General features: G+C 40.3%; 2 protein-coding genes and 1 non-coding gene across 4 annotated transcripts; all 3 read right to left on the bottom strand.

The window, feature by feature from the left end:
* Positions 1 to 378: 378 nt before the first annotated feature.
* On the bottom strand, positions 379 to 16,016 carry ccar1 (cell division cycle and apoptosis regulator 1). 2 transcript variants are annotated; one of them, XM_005913944.3, is made up of 26 exons: positions 15,914 to 16,016; positions 14,599 to 14,759; positions 14,330 to 14,505; positions 14,086 to 14,217; positions 13,533 to 13,565; positions 12,875 to 13,071; positions 12,493 to 12,619; positions 11,831 to 11,950; positions 11,061 to 11,253; positions 10,757 to 10,901; positions 10,486 to 10,638; positions 10,137 to 10,362; positions 9,390 to 9,503; positions 8,181 to 8,347; positions 7,090 to 7,300; positions 5,786 to 5,869; positions 5,511 to 5,699; positions 5,217 to 5,408; positions 4,875 to 5,105; positions 4,666 to 4,795; positions 4,461 to 4,549; positions 4,228 to 4,368; positions 3,973 to 4,093; positions 3,673 to 3,855; positions 2,374 to 2,579; positions 379 to 1,388 (listed from the first exon to the last, which is right to left on the bottom strand). In XM_005913944.3, the coding sequence occupies exons 2-26, from the start codon at positions 14,708 to 14,710 to the stop codon at positions 1,311 to 1,313; spliced, it is 3,750 nt and encodes a 1,249-aa protein (XP_005914006.1). In that variant the 5' UTR covers positions 14,711 to 14,759; positions 15,914 to 16,016; the 3' UTR covers positions 379 to 1,310. The 2 variants fall into 2 exon arrangements, with proteins under 2 accessions (XP_005914006.1, XP_005914007.1); XM_005913945.3 differs by lacking the exon at positions 15,914 to 16,016 and adding an exon at positions 15,193 to 15,874.
* On the bottom strand, positions 9,293 to 9,357 carry LOC121815320. The gene has a single exon (XR_006054983.1). It is a non-coding gene; the product is annotated as a small nucleolar RNA SNORD98 (small nucleolar RNA).
* Positions 16,017 to 16,834: 818 nt separating the features above from the next.
* On the bottom strand, positions 16,835 to 21,691 carry zgc:110319 (uncharacterized protein LOC796111 homolog). Its single transcript, XM_005913943.3, has 8 exons — positions 21,473 to 21,691; positions 20,950 to 21,050; positions 20,725 to 20,860; positions 19,026 to 19,092; positions 18,830 to 18,941; positions 18,682 to 18,745; positions 18,284 to 18,458; positions 16,835 to 17,435 (listed from the first exon to the last, which is right to left on the bottom strand). The coding sequence occupies exons 1-8, from the start codon at positions 21,535 to 21,537 to the stop codon at positions 17,340 to 17,342; spliced, it is 816 nt and encodes a 271-aa protein (XP_005914005.1). The 5' UTR covers positions 21,538 to 21,691; the 3' UTR covers positions 16,835 to 17,339.
* Between the last annotated feature and the right edge of the window lie 1,792 nt (positions 21,692 to 23,483).

Here is a 23,483-nt window from a genome sequence, read left to right as displayed (position 1 = left end):
CTCTATCCTTTGTTGTGAGGGAACTGCGGTTAACGGGAGTATCACCGATTGTTAAAACTGCACTGCTGGCATGGTTGTATTTAATTTTACGTCTTAAAAATGCTCAAAGTTGTCTAACATGTATCTAACTAGTCTACGAGTTGGACTAAACCTGGTTTAATCTCTCAAATCAATCTAGTTTCCAGTAGCTACAACTCTACTGCCATCTGCTGGTCAGCACTGTAACACTGCAACCCACACAGCAGCTGCTCTATTAAGTTTTCATCTCTTTCAGTGTGCTCTTATCTTTGCAAATAAACAAATAACATTTTTTTCTATAAAGACAAGTCAAAATACCTGCTGTGACACAAACAGTGGGGAAAAGAAATGCAGACACACTGTAGTGTTAAAATGGACCACTTTACTCTTGCACAAGACATCCATAGAGCGCATTTTCAATATAAAAATAAAATCGCCTGCTTTGGAGCACATTTAAAACGCAACTGTGCCTCTTGTTAAGAACCCAAACCAATGCACACAATTTAGAGATGGATCTCAAGTGTTCATTCCTTCAGCAGAACACACATTCATTAAGCTTAACTTTTGGTTCATGTGTTAGTTTCCTTTAGCAGAAAACACGACAAACGCTGGTCACAGTAAAACATTAAAGTGGCAGCGCAGAAGTTGGTGGATACAATGAGACAGAAAAAAAAAGTCCATGACAGGCAGGAACCATGCATAGCCGTGTGTGTGGGGGAAAAAAATCCTGCAGAAACCTGTTAAACCAGCCAAAGGACTACAAACCGAGCAGAGCTGTGAGAAATAAAGAGGGGCTGGTTAAGGAAGTGCTTCTGTCTGAAGCACACGGGAACACTCCAACACTTCCTTCCATCCAAAATTAGCTTCTTTTAAATATTTTATGAATACTCTCGCACATAAATAGCATCATTATTGCTCATTAGAAGAAGAAAAAAAAAAAAAACAAGACTCAAGTAACACACACACACGCCTGCATTTAAATCTACAGAGTGGCACTTGAGCGGCCTTAGCAAAGCAAACGCGATGGCAAAAAGATGCTAGCAACTCAAATCACTTTGAAAATAAGCGCTTCAAAGCTTTGTTATCGTTAAAATTACTCTAAGTAAGAAAAGTAACTCCTCAGAAACAGAGGAGGTGGTCAAATTATTACAAGGGAACTAATTCATTAAATTAAACATACTTGGGAGACAACGGGTTCAAATATAACACAGTCAAATTACTCGTGTAGTGAATATTTACAGTTTAAGATAATCAGTACTGATTAGCTTCATTCCTTTGAAATCTGTCACTTATTAATCTGCGCCGTTCGTCTGGGATGTCCGACTGCGATCAGCGGCGACTTCGCTGCCAGGCTCGTCTATGTCCTGATCCTGTAAAGGAAAAAGCAGTAAAGTGAATATGAGCTCATTTCCTCCATCGAGGTAAACAAACCCTTGTGTTGTCCTTGGGTCATTTGTCCTCTAAAGGAATGTGTTTTTTTATTCATCAAATGGTCTGAAAATAACAGAAGTTATTCATTACTATGCTACGCATGATTGGAATAAATTTTAAGTAATTTGATTTATTTATGGGGTTTTTATCGGATTTTATAACACCTGTGGTCCTCGTGGACAAAAATGACCTCAAAGTACAAAGTGTTGCAAGGGGCCATATTTTCACAAAAAACTTGTAGTTTAAAAACAGCTTTCTAAATTAACTTTGATTATCCCCGTCTGTTTTATTCTGTTAAAACAACCGACTCTGGTTGTGAAACGATAATCACAATAACTGATCATTTAATTAATTTTTTTACCCGAAAACAAAGAAACATTTCGTATAAATGAGCTTTTATCAGACATAAATTTGAAATGGAATAAAGAAATAGTGTCAAAATGTTTGAATTAAGTTTTAAATAAAAGTGGGGGGAAAATCCACTTCATGTTAATTAAGTATCAATCAAACCAGATGGGGCCATTTTTGACCCCTGAGGACCACGGGTGTGATTACGTGCTCCCATTTAAAAATTTTAAGTGGTTCAAAAAAAAAAACTTTCTTACTAAAGTTCAACATACAGCACTCTGTAGTTAGTCAGATAGTCAAAATTATCTAAACGTTTAAATAGTTTATTGTCTTGTTTTATTTTCGCTCAAAAACAGAGTGTACTTTATCTAAACAAGGTCTGGTGGCCCTAAAATGTAGGGTCAATTTTGTGTTAGTGTTGGTCTTAAGTAAAACTAAGATGCAACACTGAACAGATTGACAATTTATACTTTAAAAACAAAACAAAAACACTCAAATGAAGTGGGGACATTTTTGACCCCTGAGGACCACAGGTGTATGGAAATCAGGAGGACATTATGATTAAACATGCTGCACCTTCTTCAGCACTTCCAGCACTCCTTTCACAGTGGACATCAGTGAGTTTGCTGATTTGCTCAGGAGCTCACGGTAGACTTTCTTCTCTTCCTCCACAGTCTTCAGAGTCTGCTCGGTTTGGCTCAGAGTGCTTTTCACCTCCTCCAGCTCCCTCGACAAAGATTTGTTGGCTTGATCCAGCTGAGCTTTAACCTTTGCGTCTTCGTCTGCGATAAAGAATCAACACCAAGTCAGGATCACAGAGACAGCAGGTCAGTGGGCAAACGCTGGTCACAGTAAAACATGAAATCGGAACTGGAAACAGCAGCGTGTCCCACTGAAGTCTGTAAAAACTAGCCACTTTATTAGGTACACCTGTCCAACTGCTCATTAACACAAATATCTAATCAGCCAGTTACATGTTAGCAACAAGGTCGAGATGACCTGCAGAAGTATTTCAGAAAGTGCTGATCTACTGGGATTGTCACACACCAAAACAACTCCTTACAGCCAACGAATGTAACCTAACATTAGCAAGGTGTACCTAATAAAACGTCCAATCATCGTAACTATACACTACATTTAACTGCCTCTCAAGTTAGTCCACCATCTTGGTGACAAAGGTCTGTGCTGTCAGTTTGTGATTAACAAACGATTGTTATACAATATGTGCACAGCTGGTCAGTAACCTCTCATTAATGTTTTATGAATGCCTGTGTTTTAGTATTTCTTCCATGTCAGTGTAATCATAAGCAACCAATGTGGCGGTATCCTCGCAACAGCAAAGAAACAGCTCAGTCGTGGACATCGTGGACTGGCAGTAAACATCAGCGTCTATAAATGCCAACATTAAACATTCACAAACATGTGGTAAGGGCAAAATATGGGGTATGGGCAGTAGGAAGACTCCTCTCCTGTAGATTAATAATATGTTACATATGCTCTAACTTGTTTACACTCCTGCACGTATACTGTAGTGAAGTAAATCTGTCTGTTCTCTGCCAGGAAAATAAGGTTCAGTCCTACACTGCCTGCCTTTTTTTTGAAGACTGTGTTTGTGTTTATGTTACAGTCAAACTTTTAACTAATTTCCAGTTTGAATTTACAATAAACTCAGTTTTGCAGACTCCTCTTTGCCATCCAACATACAATGTGCCAGTTCACGTTTCACCAGACATCACAGAAGGACGGTCTGGAGAATGAAGTGAGACTGAGCTTCTCTGTAGCAATGCTCAAATTGAGCCAGATCATTGTCCCGAGGGACTACTGACACAGAGTGTAGCTTGCAGTTTAGGACATATAATGCAATCCAAAACGTACCCATTTTAGTATCCTGCAACATAAGCTTCTGCTCTATTTCCTCTCTCGCCTTCTCACTCTTCTCTAGCTTCTGCATCATGCTGCCGATGTCAACCATAGCTCCGTTATACACGATCAGGTTACCAGACTCGCTGGCCTCTGACTGAGCACGAGTTTTAGAAGCAGGAAGCAGTCCTCGGTTACCTTAAGAAAGGAAATGTGATACAAAATAAAGTCATTTGGCATCCGTCGCTCTATCCTGCTTAAATGAAATTTATGGAAAATTAAAGGACACACTAATAGAAATATCTTCAGGCTTACCTGTGAGATTTTCAATCTGGGCTTCATTGAAAGAAGGAATGGGTTCATCTTTTCCCCTGTCTGTCAGTTTTCGGTAGTAACACGATTCTCTGACAACAGGTTTGTTCAAAAGCTTCTTTATCTGAAAACAGAAATCAACAAGACAGATTTACTGAGCTGTAAGGTTGACGGTACGTGTCTTAAAGCAAAGTGAAAAAGAAGGTCTGACAGGGTAAGAATCACAGAACCAGAAAGACCATGTGCTTGTGTTTTCACCTGAGCACGAGAGAGATGCAGTCCCAGTGTGTACAAGATCTCCTCCAGGTCTCTCTCAAGTAAATAGCCACAGTGGCTCTGATCGAAGTAGACAAACGCCATCAGCAGCTCCCTGTTGTGCGTGATCATCTGTTTCCTTTCCTAGTGTAACGACAACCACGCTCATTAAAAAAAACAACTTTCTGAACAACATCTACACCTCACCAACGTGTCTATAACAACATAGAGCCAACCTTATCTTTGGAGGACCTCTCTTTCGATGATTTTCGGTCATCTTTGCGGTCTTTTCTGTCTCTGTCAGTGGAGTCGTCATCATCTTTGTCTAATAAACAATCAGAAATATTATTTTTTAAAACCATTTTGTGTCTTTGTGAAAAGAAAATATCCCAAGTAGTACACAGTTCCAAATCATTCATTTAATCAAGAAGAGTATAGTACCATCATCCTCATCATCATCTGCATCTTCAGCCTCCATGGGATCATATTCTTCAGCATTGGCTGTGCTGCCATCATCTTCATTCTCCTCTTCATCTCGAGACTCCTCCTTTTTCACTGTCTTTTCTTCAGACTAATTTAAAAAAAATGACAATGACATAAAAACTCACATTTATCAGACAAACAGTAAAAACCTGAAAAGCTGCAGAAACCTTTTTCTTCTCTTCCTCATCTTCTTTGGTCTTCTTTGCTGTCGGTTCTTCGTTCTCTTCTTCTTTCTCCTTCTTCATTTCACGCTTTTCAGCCTCTTTCTTTTCAGCCTCTTTTTTGGCTTTCTTCTCCTTCTTCTCGTCCTTGGTAGGAAGCGCAGCGAGGGCTTTATATATGCGGTAACCAAAATCTCTCTGCAGCATCTCATTAAAAAGCTCAGCAAACAGAGAAACCTGTACAGAAAGAAGACAGTATATTAAAAAACCTGTAAAGAAAGCAAACACACACATCACACGTGTGTGTTTGCTGGTCTTTGTAACAAACCCCAGAGCATTAATTCTCACTTCAAATGAGTGCTCCTTGTTGTCTTCTAGTCTGTAGTCCAGTAACACACTCAGGGACATGACACTGCAGTCAAATTTGCCGTTCTTGGCTGCCCAGTTTGGGTGTACAAGGATGGTAGGCTCATCAGGAAGGATGTAGCGCCTTTCTCTCCGCTGGCGCTCAAGCTCCTCCTGCCTCTTCTTTTCCTCCTCCTGACAGACAAAAGCATCCATCAGGTGGAATTTAAAATTAACCTTAATTACTGAAAAGATTTTGTTATATATAAAAGGCTTAAAAAAAAAATGTATCCGTACCTCTCTGTCATCCTCAGTGCGTGCTGGCTCCTCTTCCTCCACATCCTTGGTCTCTACTTTCTCGGGCTCCTTGGACTCCTCTACCTGCTCCTCCACCTTTAGCTGTTTGGTGAGGCGAGCAATCAGCTGTGACTTTAACCCCTTAGAGCTTAGAGAGCGACAATCGAGCTCCCTGCGCAGGTCATTTACCTACAAGTGGAGAAAACAGACATGAAAAAGCAAGTTGAACATTTCTCGTCCTGGTCTCTACTCATACCTGCACCAGCTTTACGCACCTTCATTGATTTCGGGTCAAGTTTAGCCCAGTGAGTGGGAGTACTAACGTCCTTTAAATCATCGTCATCCTTCTCCTCTTCCTCCTTGACAGGAAATCATTAAGATAGAGACAGGCAGAGGGAGAGAAAGAGGTGGGATAACAAACAGTCAGCATAGCACTCATGGTCCTAGTGAGCTTTAAAGTTGATCCGTGCAAGAAGCAAGGCCTCATTTGTCTTTCATTCTCTTGTCCTAGTGAGCTCTCGACTGTGTTTAAGTCCACTGCTACTGAAGCGTACACAGGGAAGCTCTCTAGCTCTTATAAAAAAATAAATAAAATTAAATAAATAATAATAAAAAAAACAACAGAAATGCTCCCCCCCAGCTGCCAATCAATCAATCTGTGGAACACAAAAAAGGTAAAAATCAATGAGAGGTGTGTCCAAAAGGTGTGTAGGTACATCAGGTGAATGAAGCTGGCCTCCAAACGGAGTGAGGATAGGCTGGCCCTACCATGCTCTATGACTGGGGTATTGCCATTTATGGGTTTTATACACCTACGTCAGATTTGAGCCATGTGTCCTTCTGTCCAACCAACTGCCCTGGAAAAACCAAATTCTACATATAGTCCAAATGAAAGTGTAGAATCCAACAACAAGAACAGACAAGAAGCAGGACTTGGGGGAGGTTCTCTTTTCGAAGTCAGACGATATCAAATTGATGTGAAAAATCATATAGAAATACACATTTCTCTACAACAAACACATTATGTGAGCGCAACTGACTCCACAGATTCCAGTACGTTTGTAAATGATGGGTCCCAGTGTTAAAAATTGATCACTGGTTCAAATTTAAACTCATTCTCAATCAATCTGCAAGCAGATGCCTTTTTATAATAATGCAAAACAAATGCCAACATTAACATAAAATACTGAACAAGATTAGCACCCAATTTTGTGGTGTTTAAGCAACTGGAAGCTGTTTTACCATTTGCGACCGGGGCCTACACAACACAACCTAGTCTCACTGCTTCCACTGTGTGTGTCTGCTGGATGTGAGGGAAGGTGGGAGTGCTGATGGAGGAATGGAGGAGTTGGAGCAGAGGAAAAGGGGACAGGTGGAGGAATAAACAGAAGAAACCTAGGTGAGGTTTGGTGGAGCCGTAATATGCCTGGGTTCGTATCTGTGTGCGTGCAAGGTGAGGTGTGCTTTGTATTTTGTGTGTGTGTGTCTGGGGTTTTTTGTTTTTTGTTTGTTTTTTTGTAAGTCCTGTGCCTTCCTGTGAGAAGCGGAAATGAGAAGAGAGGGATTAGCGGTTCAGTGCCTGTTCTCCATCTGCCTCCTTTCGCTCGGCCGACAGCTTCTCAGCCAGCTGCTCCCGGAGTCGCCGTGACAGCACCTCCCACTCTGAGCGGGTAGGAAGACAATGCCAAACATCCGGAAGAAACAAAACCACTGTCTCCACATGAGCAGGGACTGTCCGCCCCTTGTGTGTCTCCTCTGGCCGATGATAGCGAATCTCTGCAAAACGATACCTGTCGCAAAGGAAGAAGGTGCATTGGAAAGAAACATTCTGGTCAGGGCACAGTATAAAAGGCAAGCCTTGCTATTGGGCGAGCCTTCTACAGCTACTCCCTCCCATCAGGTCACTCAATGATCGTACAGGTCATTACAGTGACCCTTCTCCCACACAACACACAGCATAGACAAATGGACCCAGTCTGCAGCTCTCCGACTGTTGGCACAGGTTATGGCAGCCATTTTGAAAAAGTTGACAGACAATCACAGGAAAATTAAAAATTAAAAAAAATTAATAATCACACCCCCAAAATTCATCCCCATTATAGCTTCAGCCAATTATGGATGAGTACTCTGCATTTGCCCTAGGATGCACTTGACGTACTACATTAGGGTTGTGTGAAGAGAGACAGAATCAACAGGACAGTGAAAGCCAGTTAAATATGTAAGATATTTAACAGAGAGAATAGAAAAAGAAAAGAAAAGAAAAACAAAAAGTAATGGCAGTGTCTTCTGGTCCAGGCTACTGCTTCCAGCCACCAAGTCCATGCGTTTGGTTTTTCATCACAATGAAATGTGTGTATATGAATAAGAGTGTGTGACAGAAAGAGAGAGCCAAGACTACAACACACAAAAGGCCAAAAAAAACAACATTACACAACACAAAAAATTATAATAGTAAATAATAGATTGCAAATTAACAGCACAATAATCATTAATATAACAAAAATTAAAACAAAACGGAACACCACACTCTACATGTCCAGGAAAGATTTAGTATCGAGGTAGCATAAAGATGCAGTACATTACAGATAATTTAGGATTTCAGTTACAACGTTAAGAATTATAACACAACCAGTGAAAACAATAAATACTGATGAGAGTAGCGGAGCTTACCACTGAGTGCACAGACTAAGGTCTATGCCTGTGAGGGCCTTGCAACAGCGTATCGCTGTCTTAATAAGGACTGATGGATCCTTTTCTGGGTCCGCTCCATCCAGAGATGGAGACCAGTGACCACCAATGGCCATGGCCTCATCTTTACCTCTCATGCCCACCAAAAACTGAAGGAGAAAAAGACAGGTGCAAGGAGAGCCACAGAGTACAGGTTAGATGGAAATGGGGAATAGGAATATGGGAAACAAAGGTGCGGAGAGTGGAAAGAGCAAAGAGAATAGAGACAAAAACAGAAAAGCATCAGCAGTATGTCCAAATAATCACACGTCTAATAAATTTGTGCAATATTCTCATTTTCTGACCTTTCCTCTTGCAGACACAGAGGATGCTTCAAACATAACACAGAAATGTAAATGCCAGAATGAATTCCCCCTGCAGGTCGCCCCTATTCACACACACACACACACACACACACACACACACACACACACACACACACACACAAAACACAAAAAAACCACACACACACACACACCACACACACACACACACACACACAAACCACACACACACACAAAAGCACAAATACAAAGACAAAGTAACACACACACACAAAATCTCCAGACATAAGATGCAACCCCCGTTTTACAGCATCATGAAGTTGTCATTCATACAGTGAGCGATATTCAGGTTAGCACTGGTCTATTAATCTTTTAATATTACTGGCCCACAATAGCAACTATGTTATCAGATGCAAACCCAACAAGCTGTCAGTGTAACTGTTCTCCAGAGATGGCGGCTAATGTGCGTGACTGCAGTTCCACAAGCTTTGTAGGAATTCTGATGCTGATGATCCGCCCTCCAAAAAATGTAGCTAATTTTCCCACTGAAGCAGCCTGTTGGTTCTTGGTGGCACACTGAAAAGCCATCAAGGCAGACTTGGAGCAAGAAAAGAAACTTACTGTCAACTCTATTTGTCACTGTAAAGTGAGCTCTGACAATAAAAATCTATCTCTGATCTCACTGTTGTTTGTACTATGCAGCATTAGAAATAGCTTTCAGGGAAAGGTGAAACAAATAATACACCACAGGTAAATTAACACAAGGGAGCTGACATCAGTTTATAGCTTTCCACACTGAGTATTCAGCAATGGAATAGGATTACTACATCATCGTCAGCTCCTGTGCATTCTAAAGGGTTTGACATACCTTAATCAGTCTAGCAGGATGCTGGAAGGAGTCTCTGACTTCCTGTGGGTCCTCTGCCAGAGCACAGGACTTATGATAGAGCTCCTCTATACTGGGGTTAGCCAGCAGCATCACCTGAAAAATGGAAGAGGACACATTAAAGTTATAATCCTTACTATACTATTTAAGTCAAATGCCATGTTTTACACAATTTATGGTCTGCATTCCCTTTGTATAAAATGTCAGAGTTCAGTCAGTAATTATGCCTCTTCATCACTGCTTTGTCTCACTAATGCGTTCCTATGAAAATACACGTCTTCATTCGGAGGCTCTTATGATGGCAGCTGTTACTATTCACACTCTTTACACTGTGTCAGAGGTGTACAAAGATACTACAAATACCAACATAACATTTCCTACTATAGAGGGTTAACAGTCACAGTCAAGGATTAGTTGAAAAGCTGTGGGTGATGGCTTGCACACCTCTAGCTGCCATTTAGCATTACCAGCTTTAACAGAATGAATGGTATATGAAGCCTTTTTGGCTGTAGGGTATGTACCTCTGTAAGCACCTAAAGATGACATATGCACAGCTCAAACATGACAACTATATACAAGCCTATCATTTTCTGATTTACTTTCACTTTAATGCTGCAGTGCTATGATATACACACTGCAGTTAAAGCTGATTACTGTTAAGTTTATTATTTGAAAAGTTTTTTTACATTACTTATATTATTGCAACTTATTTAGCACTGGCAGTCATACCTTAGCACTGTAGGTATGGTTGGCGTCAGGAGGGTCCAGCACAGCCGTGTTCTTGACTAGAGGATCCACCTCTTTGTGCAAAATATGGAAGTTACAAGCGTTACTAAACTGGAAGGGTCGCGTAAAAGGGAAGGCATCCACCCAGGTGAAGACAGCATCAAAGAAGTCACTGGGAATGTAGAGGCTCTGGTAGCGCCTCCTCAGCTCCATCATGTCACAGCTGGAGCTGCAGAACACAAGAAGGCTTTCAGATTTCAAACTGGGGCGCCACATCCTGCTGTACAGTATTATGCTAACATGTGGCATATCTAGGATGATGTGTTTTTAACAAAGGAAACAATATACATACCCATCTAAGCTGAACTTGGAAAACTGGACAGTGTAGCGAGGTACAACTCTGCGAGGCCGTCTTGGGGAGCGGTCACGTCGCGGTGAACGGTCTCTGGAACGTTTGCGTGTGGGTGACCGTTCTCTTGATCGCCTGCGCTCACGGTCTCTGTCTCTGTTAAAGAATCAATTTTTTAAAAACTTAATGACTTATTACTTCTAATGAACAGGAGGATGAAATGGATGTGGAATAGGCGTATGATGTAGTAATTATATGGTAACTGCCATCTCACCTGCGTTCTTCTTTAGTCCTGAGGATGAGCTCAGGGCCTCGATCGCTGCGAGTGGGGAAACGAGGCGGAGGCTCAATTCTTCGGACAGGCTGCGGCTGTGCCATCATTCTCACTGGGGGCTGGAGGAGACCCCCGGGAAACACTTCTGGCAATGACAAGAATGCAAACCACTTCCTTACTACACATACTATTCTGTGTTCAAAGGTGGTACCAAAACAGCAGCACAAATAACACTCATCATTACTAGTTGTTCAGACTGCTTTACAAGGAAACGCTAGATAAATGCCACTGACAAGTACTGTACCTTTGGGCGGAGGCTGTGGCAGCAGAGGCTGAGGAGGGTTTTGGAGAAGAGGGGCAAGAGAAGCAGCAGACAGCTGTGCCTGCAGAAGAGACGGAGGGGGAGCCTGGGCTGGAACACTGAATGTGGTCGGGGGAGGTAGTGACTGCAGCATGGTGGGGGCTGCCTTCATCATGCTCGAAGTTTGAGGCTGGTTCTACATAAAAAGTAACAAAGAAAAAGGAGGTTAAAAAAAATCTTTAAATGCAGACATGAAACGATCAATAACATGCCAGCTGTGCAACAAATAAAATCTTGGTCTGCTTAGAAGAAGGTCTGAATATGTTTAAATCAAAGACTTGTAGAAATCTCAACAGGGGTTTCCTTAAAGGTTGTCCTAATCAAAGGAAAGCTGACGTGCAGCTTTGATCTCAAAGTTATTTCAGTTAACCTGCTAAAAGTAATACAGCAGGTTCTGACTTGTTAAAAGGAAAAACCTTTTGATAAGAAATATATGAGGCCCTGTTTACTGTCAGTTTAAGAGACATCTCTGATGTACAGCTTTATACTGTCAGAAAATCATGATGCTTTCTCACGTTAAAAGACAATGATTAGTATAATGATATTTGTCATCAAGAAGCGTATTTGTAAAGACATTTAATATACTTAGTGAGCAGCCAGGTTTGGCATTTTGCTCACCACTTTCAAAGTAAAAAACACAAAAAAAACAAAAATGAAAAAACAAGCCGAGAGAAAGAACACAAAAAGTCTGTGATTCACATCTAAGGGGTTACATTTTGTCTGTTGTCCGCAGTGGTGTGCATGTCCGAGTAGCGCAGCTGCATCCCTGGCTCATTGTAAAGGCTGCCGAGCTGTGGGGAAGCTTGAGGTAAAGGCTGAGGCTGCTGCTGATGCTAGGAGGGATGGAAAACACAACAGTTAAAAAAAAAAAGAAAGCAGGACTAAGAATTTTTTTTGAAAAGGAAAAATAAAATAAATAAACACTCATAGCAAGACTAGAAAGTCTGAGCACATTTGTTGTAATTGGAAGTAACCCCACCAGTTTCAGATGATGAGAATGTGTTTGCTGTGCATTAAGCGCTAAATTGCATTTAAACACTTTGCAACAGTGGGAGTTTATTCAAACATGAACAAGTGATATGATTTTTATTACAGTAAATAAGGACTTAAACACTAAAACCAGTAAAAGGTTTGTGTGCTTAACTTTATAATGAACTCCATGAAAACACTGGTGCTGATATAATTGTGATTATAATATGAAAAAAAGTAAAGTTCCTAATTCTCAGAATCAGGGACTGTATAAATACCTCTACATTTGAAATACAATGCGTTTGTGAAACTCCTTAAATTAAAGCTGAAAGTATGCATTTCAATACAATACAAAGCCACAAACTGTAATGCTGTGCTCCAAAATGCAACCTTTGAACATTCTCACCGACTGATTTGCTAGTTGAGGTAAAGTCTGGATGCGCTGGGCGTTCCACTTGAACGGCATATTCGGGTTGTACACAGCTTCCACTAGGACCCTGTCACCCACCTGGGGAGTCTTCCCCTTCACAGCACTATGAAATACAAATATATACAAAAACACATAAGAAAATCTGTTTGTAATGCTGTATCATTTTCAGATTCACAGAAGCAAACTTGTAGCTCTTTAAGTTATGGATGATAAATAAGGTCCTATGCAGGCTAACAATGGTGCAAGAAAAGGGATTGTATGTGCAATTTATACACTAAAAAACTTCTAGTGAAAGTGTTAATTTTATTAAACCACCAAGTAACAGAATCTGAGCGATGTTAGGACCACCCTTTTTCACCTTAACTGAAAGAAGACATCTTCATCTACAAAGCCAAACGTGTCATGCAGCTTATTGACGACACCAGTGAAGACTCGCTGCTTCTGAGGCTGCGTCTGCTGTTGGTGGCTTGAACGTGGTGTGGGATAAGACACAGTAATTTGGGCTGTCTGCTGTGGGTTAGACAGGCTCAGGCTCGTGGGCAGGGCGACAGGGGGCTGAGGGTCAGGAAAAGAAAGAAGAATCAAAACACTAAAATTACATTTTAGTGGTATATCTAAAAAATTCCCAGGGAGATCGCTTGATAGCTAACTTTTCTATTTCTATATGCATTAAACACAAAGCTTCAAGAAAAAGAACCTTAAAAATAATAATAAATAATAAGGAAATATGCTTTGATATGGTCATCTGGAAAAAAATTCAACCTAAATGATAGTTTGATTATTCAAATGCTCTGTGCAAACGTCCACAAAAAAACTGTAGCACTTGAAAAAGTGTGACAGTATGAGAGCAGACAGGGTGTAGCTGCTGCACCTCATCTGGAGCAGCTGCCCTTGTCTGTGTCCACAACCGAGCATAATTGCCAGCTAACATGTAAACAGATAGGGCAGATAGACACCGAGATCTGTCCTATGTAGCAGCTTGAGTTTGTTTGAATATGTTTTTGTAAACACATTACCTGAGAAATGAGTGCCTGCTGAGGCTGTGGAAGCTGAATTAAGAAGAGAAAAAAAAAGTGAACTTTTTGTTGAAATGAAACAACAGATTTACACCCAAAGCAAAGACACATCTTGTGCTGTCATAATGCTCCCAACAGCTGTTTGCTCACTAACAGATTCTTACAACATAAATAATACGATCCATCTAGTGAAAGATGTAAACATGCTGTGCAGTCGTATCAAATTACAATTACCTTATTTACATATTTACATTACATTGTCTTGGGGAAAAAAATCGAAAAGTGGCTAAAAAAAAATAGCAGAAATGGATTTTATGTTAATTTTAAAGATTTCAAAGTGATCTTACAAAACTTTAAGATTCAGCAAACTTATGGTCAGTTTCCAAACGACCGTTCAGTCTACTGTGACACATCATACGGTGATGCTATATAAAACAATCAGAGAAATCTAAATTTAAAGCACAATGTCAATAAGATTCTAAACTGAAAAGGATATTTTCCAATGTAAGGAAATAAGGTGTGACACAAATAAAAGTAAAGGCCGGCAAGATACCTGATGAGGTACATTGTACAGCTGCTGCTGGGGGGGTTGTTGGGGAGGTTGCTGCTGTTGTTGCTGCTGTTGCTGTTGTTGCTGCTGCTGTTGTTGTTGTTGATACTGCTGAAGCGCTGTATTGATTTGAGACTATGGACATTTAAAAAAAACAAAAGGGGGGCAGTAGCAAAGAGCGTCAAATGTGACCAGGGAAAAGACACACACGTCTTACTGTGCTTAGCATTACTCTTTTGTGACTGACCTGCTGTAATGCTGCTGCAGCGGCTGCTGCAGCTTGCTGTTGCAAAGCAGCAGTTTGCTGAGAAAGCTGATAGTTTGCAGCAGACTGGTTGCTGAGAGAGGCTGCAGCCAAGGCTGACTGCTGAGAGTAAACAGCAGGAGATGCTCCCAGAAGAGACGGCTGCTGCACTCCAAGAGCTGTGAGGGTGTGGGGTATAATGTGAAACGTGAGTGTAATTGCACCGCCGGGTAAAGTGCTAATGACATTTGATCTGATTTTGCTATACTCACAGTGCAGGCTGTTGAGGTCCAGAGACTGTCCTGTGTGGCCTGGCTGGGACACTGCTGTGGCAGCAAACTGAGTCGCCCACGGCGGATTTTTCTGTCCCCCGAACTGGGCCATGACTCATTCAGATTAAGGGCAGCCTTTCTTCTCCAGGCCAATGCTATCACTATAAACATAAACCAAAAATCAGGAGTATTAGTAGCAATTTGATCACACGGTCATGACTCTAGAGGCAGAACTTGAACTTGCTTGAATGCCAGCAGCTACTCTTTAAGTGCCTATTGGAGTACCAGCTTGTGTTTTTGTGTGACACACTGCATGTGCAAGAGTAGATGTTACTTGTGGTGGATGTATAACAGTCAAAAGCCTGCATGAATTTCAAGCAGGGAGTCTGGCCTGGCTTTAACTTATGTCACCATTTACTTTGCAAAGCATGTTACACATAACAAGGGCAAGGCAAGGGTGCACAGAACAACAAATGAAGACTAAAACCACGTCCGGTGAAGCATTTTAACTCTGATAGGCCAATTTTTCCCTTCTATAAAAAAAAAAAACTGACTTCTGTCTACAGAAAAGACATTTATCAGAACCTTACTCACAGCTCATGGTGATGATGTTGACGCTGAGTGCACTTGCCAAAATAATCTTCACATATGTAGTATACTGTTTCTATGATAGTAAGGCAACACGAGGGAATCCAAAAAGAAAACTATACTAATTATTTAATGAGGTGGGAAAGAGTGTTCTCATAGTTATCTCCAGGACTCTTCAGATTAGCATATGCTGACACAGCAACCAAAACGGGCTCAAAGGCTGTCCAGCTAACGTTAGCTACTCACTGAGAGTATGCTAACGTGAGCAGCTAGGCTACTTAACGTTTCCGTTCGTCTAGTGAGCTAATGTTGTTATTGTTGAAGGTAACAACAAGCTGACTCGAGCTTTTGTAGCTACGTTAATTTTGCTTAGGCAGCACCTTTCAAAAGTCCCCAGTTTAACTGCAAATATATTAAAATGCAGCATGGCTACTGTACGACAGATACGATAGCAACACATATAGAGCTAACACGTAGCATTTTCGCATCGTTAGCTTTGTTGCCAGATTAGCCTCGTGCTAGATTTGTTGTCGAAAGCGAGGCCCGAATTAAGCTCGCAGGCTCTTGCAGTGAATAACCAGTCTTTTAAAAGCATAATAATACACAGCATAATGACGGCAGGCTCTCTCTTGCATGCAATTTAAGAGTGCACGTTACATTTACATTAAATATTTATAATTATTTAGGTAATAAAGATTTTCATTAAAACACTGTCAACAGTGCTTACCGTTGTCTCCCTGCACCGGTCTATTACGGATAGAGAACGCGCATGCGCAGAATGGAAACCCCATCCGCGCTCCACAGCCAGCAGACGGTAGACATAGTAGTTCAAATATTTACTTGTAATCGTGTGCATATGGTGGTGATAATTCCAGCACTTCCTTACTTCATGTAGGAATATAAAGAAGAACAATAGTCTGTTACCACTGATCGTAAAGGTTTGGACATGCTTAGGTCAAAATTAAAATGTAACATCTGAGCTAATTAAGATAATCCAGCTATTAGGCTACATAATTTTTTTTGTTTTGTTTTGTTTTACAGCCGGTAAAAATGTAGACGTTGTTAAACACAGCAAAAAATATAACGAACTGCTTAACAGGTATCATTATATATTATATTTCACACCATCACACCAACCCTTGCTCTTTTCCTCTAGCCATCCAGCTCCATTTTCACTATTCCTCCTCTGTGAATGTCCAAATCATGTCAGCCTTACTTCTCTACGTTTTTCTCCAAACAGCTGTCTCTGAAACTCTACTCATCTGGTCAATTCCAATGAAAATCTCGGCATCTTCAGGTCTAGCACCTCTAGCTCCATCTCCTACCGCTCTGCTACCATTTTCAAACAAGCTGCATGTCTGACTTAAACAGTATGAAGCTACTTTCATACTGTCTCAAATGTAATGGTGATTTCAAGCATCCATCATTCTGTGTCAAGTTGAGCTACACTCCAGAGGGTCCCTATTCAGTCATAATTCAAGATATTTACCCTGGAAAATGTGAAGGACTTAATCTGTTTTCCTCCCCCATGTTGCATTAAAAAATTTTCTTTGATGCATGTGTGGACAATGTTATACAAAAGCTTCCTTTCCTGAGTAGCTTTTTTTTCTAGGACATAACACCAGCGAATTAAAGGTCACAATAAACATCAGATTTCAAATAGTGAACTTTAATGTAATGAAGTTATTACATTAGACCACATAAATTCAGGATACATATAAACTGTTATCCTACCTCAGTTCAATTAATAATTGTAGCCTCAGTATCTTGCATTTCATTTACAGATTACCGTACTGGTAGATTCTTTGTCATTCGGTATGTGGCAGCAGCCGGTGGATCATTTTCTCAAAAGGTCCCTCTAAACAGTCTTAACCGATGCCACGCACGTTCAAATATCTCCAACTTTCAAAATATACAGTATTTATAATAAATAAAAACACACCACTTACAGTGTTCTGCTTACACAGAAAAACATGACTGAACCTTCTGTAAACAGACATACAGTTAATGACCTCTACCTGGCAACTGGGTGAATACAGTATGTACAGAACTCTTAACAGTATACAGTATAGTAGGTAATTTTCTGTTCCTCAGTATTGTGATTTAGAACAGTAATATGTGGAAATACTACAGTGCTGTGTATATAACAAAGTCTATGAGTGGGTCGGCCGGGGAACTTTCTCATCTTGCAATTTGCGCTCCACTTCTGAGAAAACCTTTGCACTGATTTTATCCACTTCATCTTCCACCTGGAAAAAAGGGAGAATGTACAAATTATTTTTATATAAAAGTGATATTTTTATTTTCTTCTTTTAAAACCAAGCTAACCGAGCTTGCAACTGAGCTTTGGAAAACCCATCAGCTGTAAAATGAATGCTTCCTGCTTCTTGCCACCTTGTATGGCAAGAATAGCTCTGAAGGTGTAGTGCAAATGTGTGTATGTAAAAGTAACATCCACATGGACCCAGGGTTTCCCTAAAATATTTCCTAATCACAATTCCTCCGCTAGCTTGCCTTCTTCATATTGATATAGTGCATCCTGGTGGTATCAAGCCTGACCTAAAGGAAAACATAATTCATCAAACCACGCCATGATCCTCTCTTGGTTCCATGATTGATTTCTGATCTTCACGTGTCCTCTGTAGGCAAATGCAAGTCTGTGGATACTGTACACAGCCCACATGCAACAAGCTGCATTACCCCCTTCTTTAATAGCCAGCATTAACATTTCAGTATTTATGCTCCAGTAGCTTTCAATGGGGAACAAAAAAATTAACGTTTAAAATAATGAAACCAGCAAAGGCTAAAATATTTTTCTACTTTTGAAAGAAAAATTGGATAGGAGTAATAAACAAAACAGCTCATTTGTAAAGGGACGCACTAACAATCATTTTGAACAAATGAATAATACAAAACCACTCTAGAAGAGTCCAAGACTAAAAATATGAAGCAGAAATGATCTTAATAAGTCCGCTTTAAAGTGACTGCAGAATTTTCTGTATGTGATGACTTATTTATCCAAACAAGAGTTTCTCAAACTTGATATCAGAAGAGTTTACACAAAAACTTATCCCAGAACGGCTCTATAGATTATCACCTGTTCCACTTTGTCCACTTCAGGGATGTAAAACTGCATCATGTTCTGGATCCCATTTTTCAGTGTGACAGTAGAACTGGGACAACCTGTGCAGGAACCAACCAGCTTCAGCTTGACTACTCCATTCTCAAAACCCTTAAAGATGACATCGCCTCCATCCTCCTGCACTGTAGGTCTTGTGATTAAGAGCGACCGTATCAATTGGTACAGAACAGGACAGAGAAACAGAGAGATTAAGACCGTTATCTCAGCACAACTATCTCTTAGAACACTAACAACATCTTTTTTTGTGAACGTGAGTGAAGCAATAAGGTATTATGTTACCGTGCCATAAATACTTTCTGAAGCGCAACTGTGGTTTACTTAAGCAGCTCTCAACAGTACTGAGAAATCGCTACCTGATTCTGGTGTCCAGAAGCTCCTTTATCATACAAACAATATCATCATCATCTTCAGAATGACCTACAGTAAAGAGAAATGTAAAACATGAAAATATTTACACAATTTCAAGTCAAAAAGTTGTATGTTTTCACACTGTACACTCACTGCTTTCATGGTGCACTGCTCCCGTTGTTATCGGCTCACCACTCTCAAAGAACTTAGCAATGGCCTCCAGAGCATGACGCTTAATGTCCGTCCACTCAACATCCTCGTCCGTCTGATAGGAAAACAAACATCTCATGTATTATATGATTAGACTATAACTACAAAGACAAACTGTAAGAGGACATTAAATACTTACTTTAGTGACAGTAATGAAGTCGGGGCCAAAGAACACACTCTGTACTCCTTCAATTTCAAAGAGGTCTCTGAGAGAAACACATTATCATGTTCAGTAAGAAATAAAAAAAACATATCATGAAACAATGAAGTCCTTTTGGTCTGTTTTGTGATTACAAATCAGACTCAGGATACTAAAAGTATCAGCAAAGAAAAAAAAAACATCCTGACAATGTGCAAAGGAACCTGATGTGTCTCTCCTCAGGAATCCACTGAGGACCAAAATGTTATTTTCAGGGTGTACATCTGTCACATCAGCTATACGTATACCCCATCATGATCAGAACTGAAGACACCATAAGCATAAAAGCAAAAGAGATATCCTCACACTCAAACCTATGACCCATAGGGAATTCTTTTTTTAATAACATGACATGAATGCATTGAAATTGTAAATGTACAGACTCTCATTTTTCCATTTTTCATATCCGCCTGCAAGCAAGCACTTAATAAGAATAACATATACACTCATGACCACTTTAATTGGTGCGCCTGTGCAACTGTTCATTATGCAAATATCTAAACATCCAATCACATAGCAGTAACTCCACTTATTTAAGCATATTCACATAGTTAAGATGAGCTGCTGAAGTTCTAACCAAGCATCAGAATGGTGCCTTTGAACATCGTGACTTTGAATGTGGCATCGTTGCTGGTGCAAGACGAGTTGGTTTAAATATTTCAGCAACTGTTTATCTCAGAGCTAAGGGCCACTGCTGGCACCGTCATCTCATTGGAGAGCCACTTTAGTGTTCAAGTAGTATTAAAAACAAACAAGAAAACACCCACAAAGAAAGCAATTTTTCCCCTCACTCTTAACTATCTGAAGCCTTTTATTGAACCACCAAATAAACAAATTGGCACTCTCTTTCTGGCCAGATACGTGGCAGCACTCCTGATATTATTTTGTTCGTATTTAATAAATTAAAAATGCAGACATAAGTGTACTCATTAGTTTTTGACTGCTAGCGAATACGGTTTTCTTTACAAATAACTCTCTCACTGAACTAACAACCAATCCCTCAACGTGTTTGTAGTGTGACGTGAGTTTGCAGCGCCTGGTTTATCTCCTGGGATTTTCCTGCACAACTGTCTTTTGTTTATAGAGAATGGTAAAAGAGAGAGAGAGAGAAAATAGCCAGTGAGTGACAAACTGCTTAAAGCTCACAGGAAGGCTACACAGGCTCAAACCTGCCCCCCAGGAAACTGAGGCTACGATTTGCATGAGCTCAGCAAAACTGGACAATAGTAAATAGTAATAAAATTGATCTGTTGAGTCTTGATTTCTGTGACATTCAGATGGTAGGGTCATTAACTAGTATAAACAACATGAAACCATGGATCCATCCTGCCTTATATTAATGGTTCAGGTTGTTCGAGGTATAACTTTGTGGGGGATATTCTCTTGAAACACTCCTGAGTTCCAACTGGGAATAATTTAAATACCACAGCTCACCTGAGTCTTGTGCTAAGCATGTCCATCCCTTTATGACTACAGGGATGATTCAAGGAAGCCAACAAGGTCTAACCTAGTATTAGCACAGTGTACCTTATGAAGTGAGCATACAGTATATTCTTCTTGTTTTAGTGCTAGCCCTGTTACACGTGCCTCCCAAGGCTTCAAATGTGTTTGAAGTGCAACACTAAGTCTGACACACAACCTGGCTAAAGAAGAACATCCAGTCGAGCTTGGAGAAGGAAAGTCAAGCGTTCCACTTCCTAGGACGGGTTTACCGGGAAGAAACTTCAGGCTTCTGGGGTTCGGTGTATCTTGAGTCTGGATGGACAGGTGTCTTACTGTAAGACATTACATAACCATCAGCTCAGGCATAACATAATGCAGTGAACGTATGTAAGGTTTTCAAACTTCTAAAAGAGTTTCTCACTTGGGAATTGTGTGGCTCCTATCCCGAGGTGAGGCTGGACTCTTCTGAAGCTCTGAGTCGTGGACAGTGAGTGGTATGAACATCTGGTCGGCTGTGGAAACCTTGAAGCACAAAGAACACATTACACCTTATATCCCCTCAACTCATTCATTTATTGAGGCAGGATATAAACGGGTGGCGTTGTTATGCATGGAATAACCTTCTCACTAACAATGAAGTTTTACTATGCTAACTAGCTAGCGGCCGTGTGCCAGCTACCACGTGATTTTCACAGTGAAAACGACTAAACTAACTAACACTAGACTAAACTACTTTCTTCCACAGCTCCAACCACACCTAGGCGGATGAGTTAGCCTGGAGACAAAGCTTTGTCCCATTTGTTTTGCTTGCTAGCTATGTAGCTGGCTAAAAGCTAATTTCTGTCTCAAATGCAGAGACGCGTCGCAATACTGGTTTATGCTTTACACAGACTCATCATATAGGTATTACAGTACGGTGGATCAACGCTGGGGATAGTTCAAACCTAAAGTGAGCCGTATTTCTTGTCCGTAAAAGCTGCTGAAGACCCCATCTCATGCGCGCCGCCATTTTGTTTGTTTAGAAAATGAGGACCCCACGCGGCAGACAGCCAGACAGCACGTTGAGCTGCCGCGTCTTTTCTTGGCACCTCCACAATATGTATAACGCCCTAGAACTTCTCTTTCGGCCTCCCCAAACCCCGATCCTCTCCTGAAAGAGTATTGCGTTACCTCACCGTGTAACAGAGTTGAAACAACGTTACTAAGAACAAAGAATGCGCCATAAATTAAAAGAAATCTTTTCTCCGAAGAGACGAGTGATCATTTCTCCTTTGAGGATTTATATTATTCCGAAATATAAAAGAAATAATCTGACACTGATTTTTCATTTGCCCTGTGATCAAGTGTTGTGGATTTATTAGATCATCCATGTGTAATGCTTCAGGGAGGCTAACCAATGACTTTCAAAAGTTTAAAAACGAAACATGATTGGTTGCTTTTTCCTAAACCAGTAGGTGAGGAAAGGACTAATCATTAAATTATTTTCACTCCAGTGATCCACAACAAAATATATTGATAATCAAATATAAATATAAGTGTTGGATTTACAATTTAAATGCATTCTAAAAGAGCAGCCTGTAATTCAGTTGTTGAGTAAATATATACTGTATTGTGCAAAAGTCTTGAGTCACCGCTCATTTGATCATTTGTTAGGAAAACAGGAAACAGGTGCAGTAATTTACTGAAACTTGTGCAAAGACGTAGAAACACAGTAAAGGAGACAAAAGGTAGTTTGTACCATTCTAACTAGCTTGAAAATCAATATTTGCTATGATTACCTTTATTTTCCAACACAGCCTGAAGACTCTCAGCCTACTTTCTTGTCACCTCTTTAAGCAGCCTTCATGAATAGTTGCCTAGAATTCTTGAAGCACATTTAAAGCTCTTCGTTTGACGCTATCTGCCGTTTGTTCTGTTCCCTGCCTGTTTTTTCCCCTCAATGCTTCAGTGATGTTTAGTCAAGTCAAGTGGCTTTATTATCATTTCAACCATGTGCAGTACACAGAGAAGCAAGACGTTCCTTCAAGACCATGGTGCTATATATAACATATAACAGGCAATCAGCACAGGACTACATAACGTGCAAGTGTGCAAAATTAAACAAAACAAAACAAAACCCCTCAAAATTGGTGTTGGCTCCAGGAAGGCCATGACTGATAGTGTTTGTGTGTGTTTTTCCTGTTAGGCTATGCTTTTACTGTGTGTGTTTGGGATCATTGTCATGCTGACACGTGGTATTGCACAGTGGATCAAAATCTGATGGTATTTCTCTGTTTTGACAAGTTTTCTGACACCACTGGGTGAAATTTAGCTACAAACCATTACAGGGGACCCACTGTGTTTAACAGACGGCTGTAGACGCTCACTGCTGTACCTCGTTCCTGACCTCTTCCCTACATATTGATGATGATTTCAAACAAAAAGTTGGATTCATCAGTCCATAAGATCTTTTGCCACTTTCTTGTATAATTTGGCACATCTCAGCCTTTTCCCAGTGTTTGGGTTGTTCAAGATTTTTGCACAGTACTTTATGTGGGGAATGTAGAAAACAAATATTGGATATTTTCCTCCAAAATGTAGTAGAGAATAAATGTTATGTAGTATAAAAGAGACTACAGCACAGACACACACACATGTACAGTACAAGTACCTGAAATTCATATTTATTGAAATGACTGTACAGGGTGCACGTAGCCACCTACCTGACAGGAAAGACAAGACACGGGGCTTAAAGCATTCCAAGCTTGTCTAATCTAATAATCCTACCAGCCATTCATTGGAAAATTCTCATAAATTCAAATCTGTGCACAACTCCAAACATTTACTGTTTGAGTTTATCTTTAATACGTGTCAAACAGAGCAGTAGCTGGCAAGGACTATAGAAGGGAGACCGTCGACAAAACAAATAATGTGACAAGAAGACCAACCCTGTGTTTCATAATATTTGTTGTAACA

Source organism: Haplochromis burtoni, unplaced genomic scaffold, assembly GCF_018398535.1.
Source record: "Haplochromis burtoni strain Fernald_Lab_line unplaced genomic scaffold, NCSU_Asbu1 Contig_7, whole genome shotgun sequence".
Taxonomy (NCBI): Eukaryota; Metazoa; Chordata; class Actinopteri; order Cichliformes; family Cichlidae; genus Haplochromis; species Haplochromis burtoni.
Note: the sequence above shows the minus strand (reverse complement) of the source record. Positions and strands in the feature narration are given on the sequence as shown.

Bases quoted from the DNA above. Each gene is read 5' to 3' on its own strand.
- ccar1 (XM_005913944.3), bottom strand. From the start codon at position 14,710: ATGGCCCAGTTCGGGGGACAGAAAAATCCGCCGTGGGCGACTCAGTTT. The intron at 10,902-11,060 runs GTACAGTACTTG...TGTCATTGCCAG, and splicing joins GCCACAGCCTCCGCCCAAAG to AAGTGTTTCCCGGGGGTCTC. The intron at 4,550-4,665 runs GTACTATACTCT...ATTGTTTATTAG, and splicing joins AGATGATGATGAGGATGATG to ACAAAGATGATGACGACTCC.
- zgc:110319 (XM_005913943.3), bottom strand. From the start codon at position 21,537: ATGGCGGCGCGCATGAGATGGGGTCTTCAGCAGCTTTTACGGACAAGA. The intron at 18,942-19,025 runs GTAAGTATTTAA...TTTTCCTATCAG, and splicing joins ACTTCATTACTGTCACTAAA to ACGGACGAGGATGTTGAGTG. The intron at 17,436-18,283 runs GTGATAATCTAT...CCTTTTTTCCAG, and splicing joins AAGTGGACAAAGTGGAACAG to GTGGAAGATGAAGTGGATAA.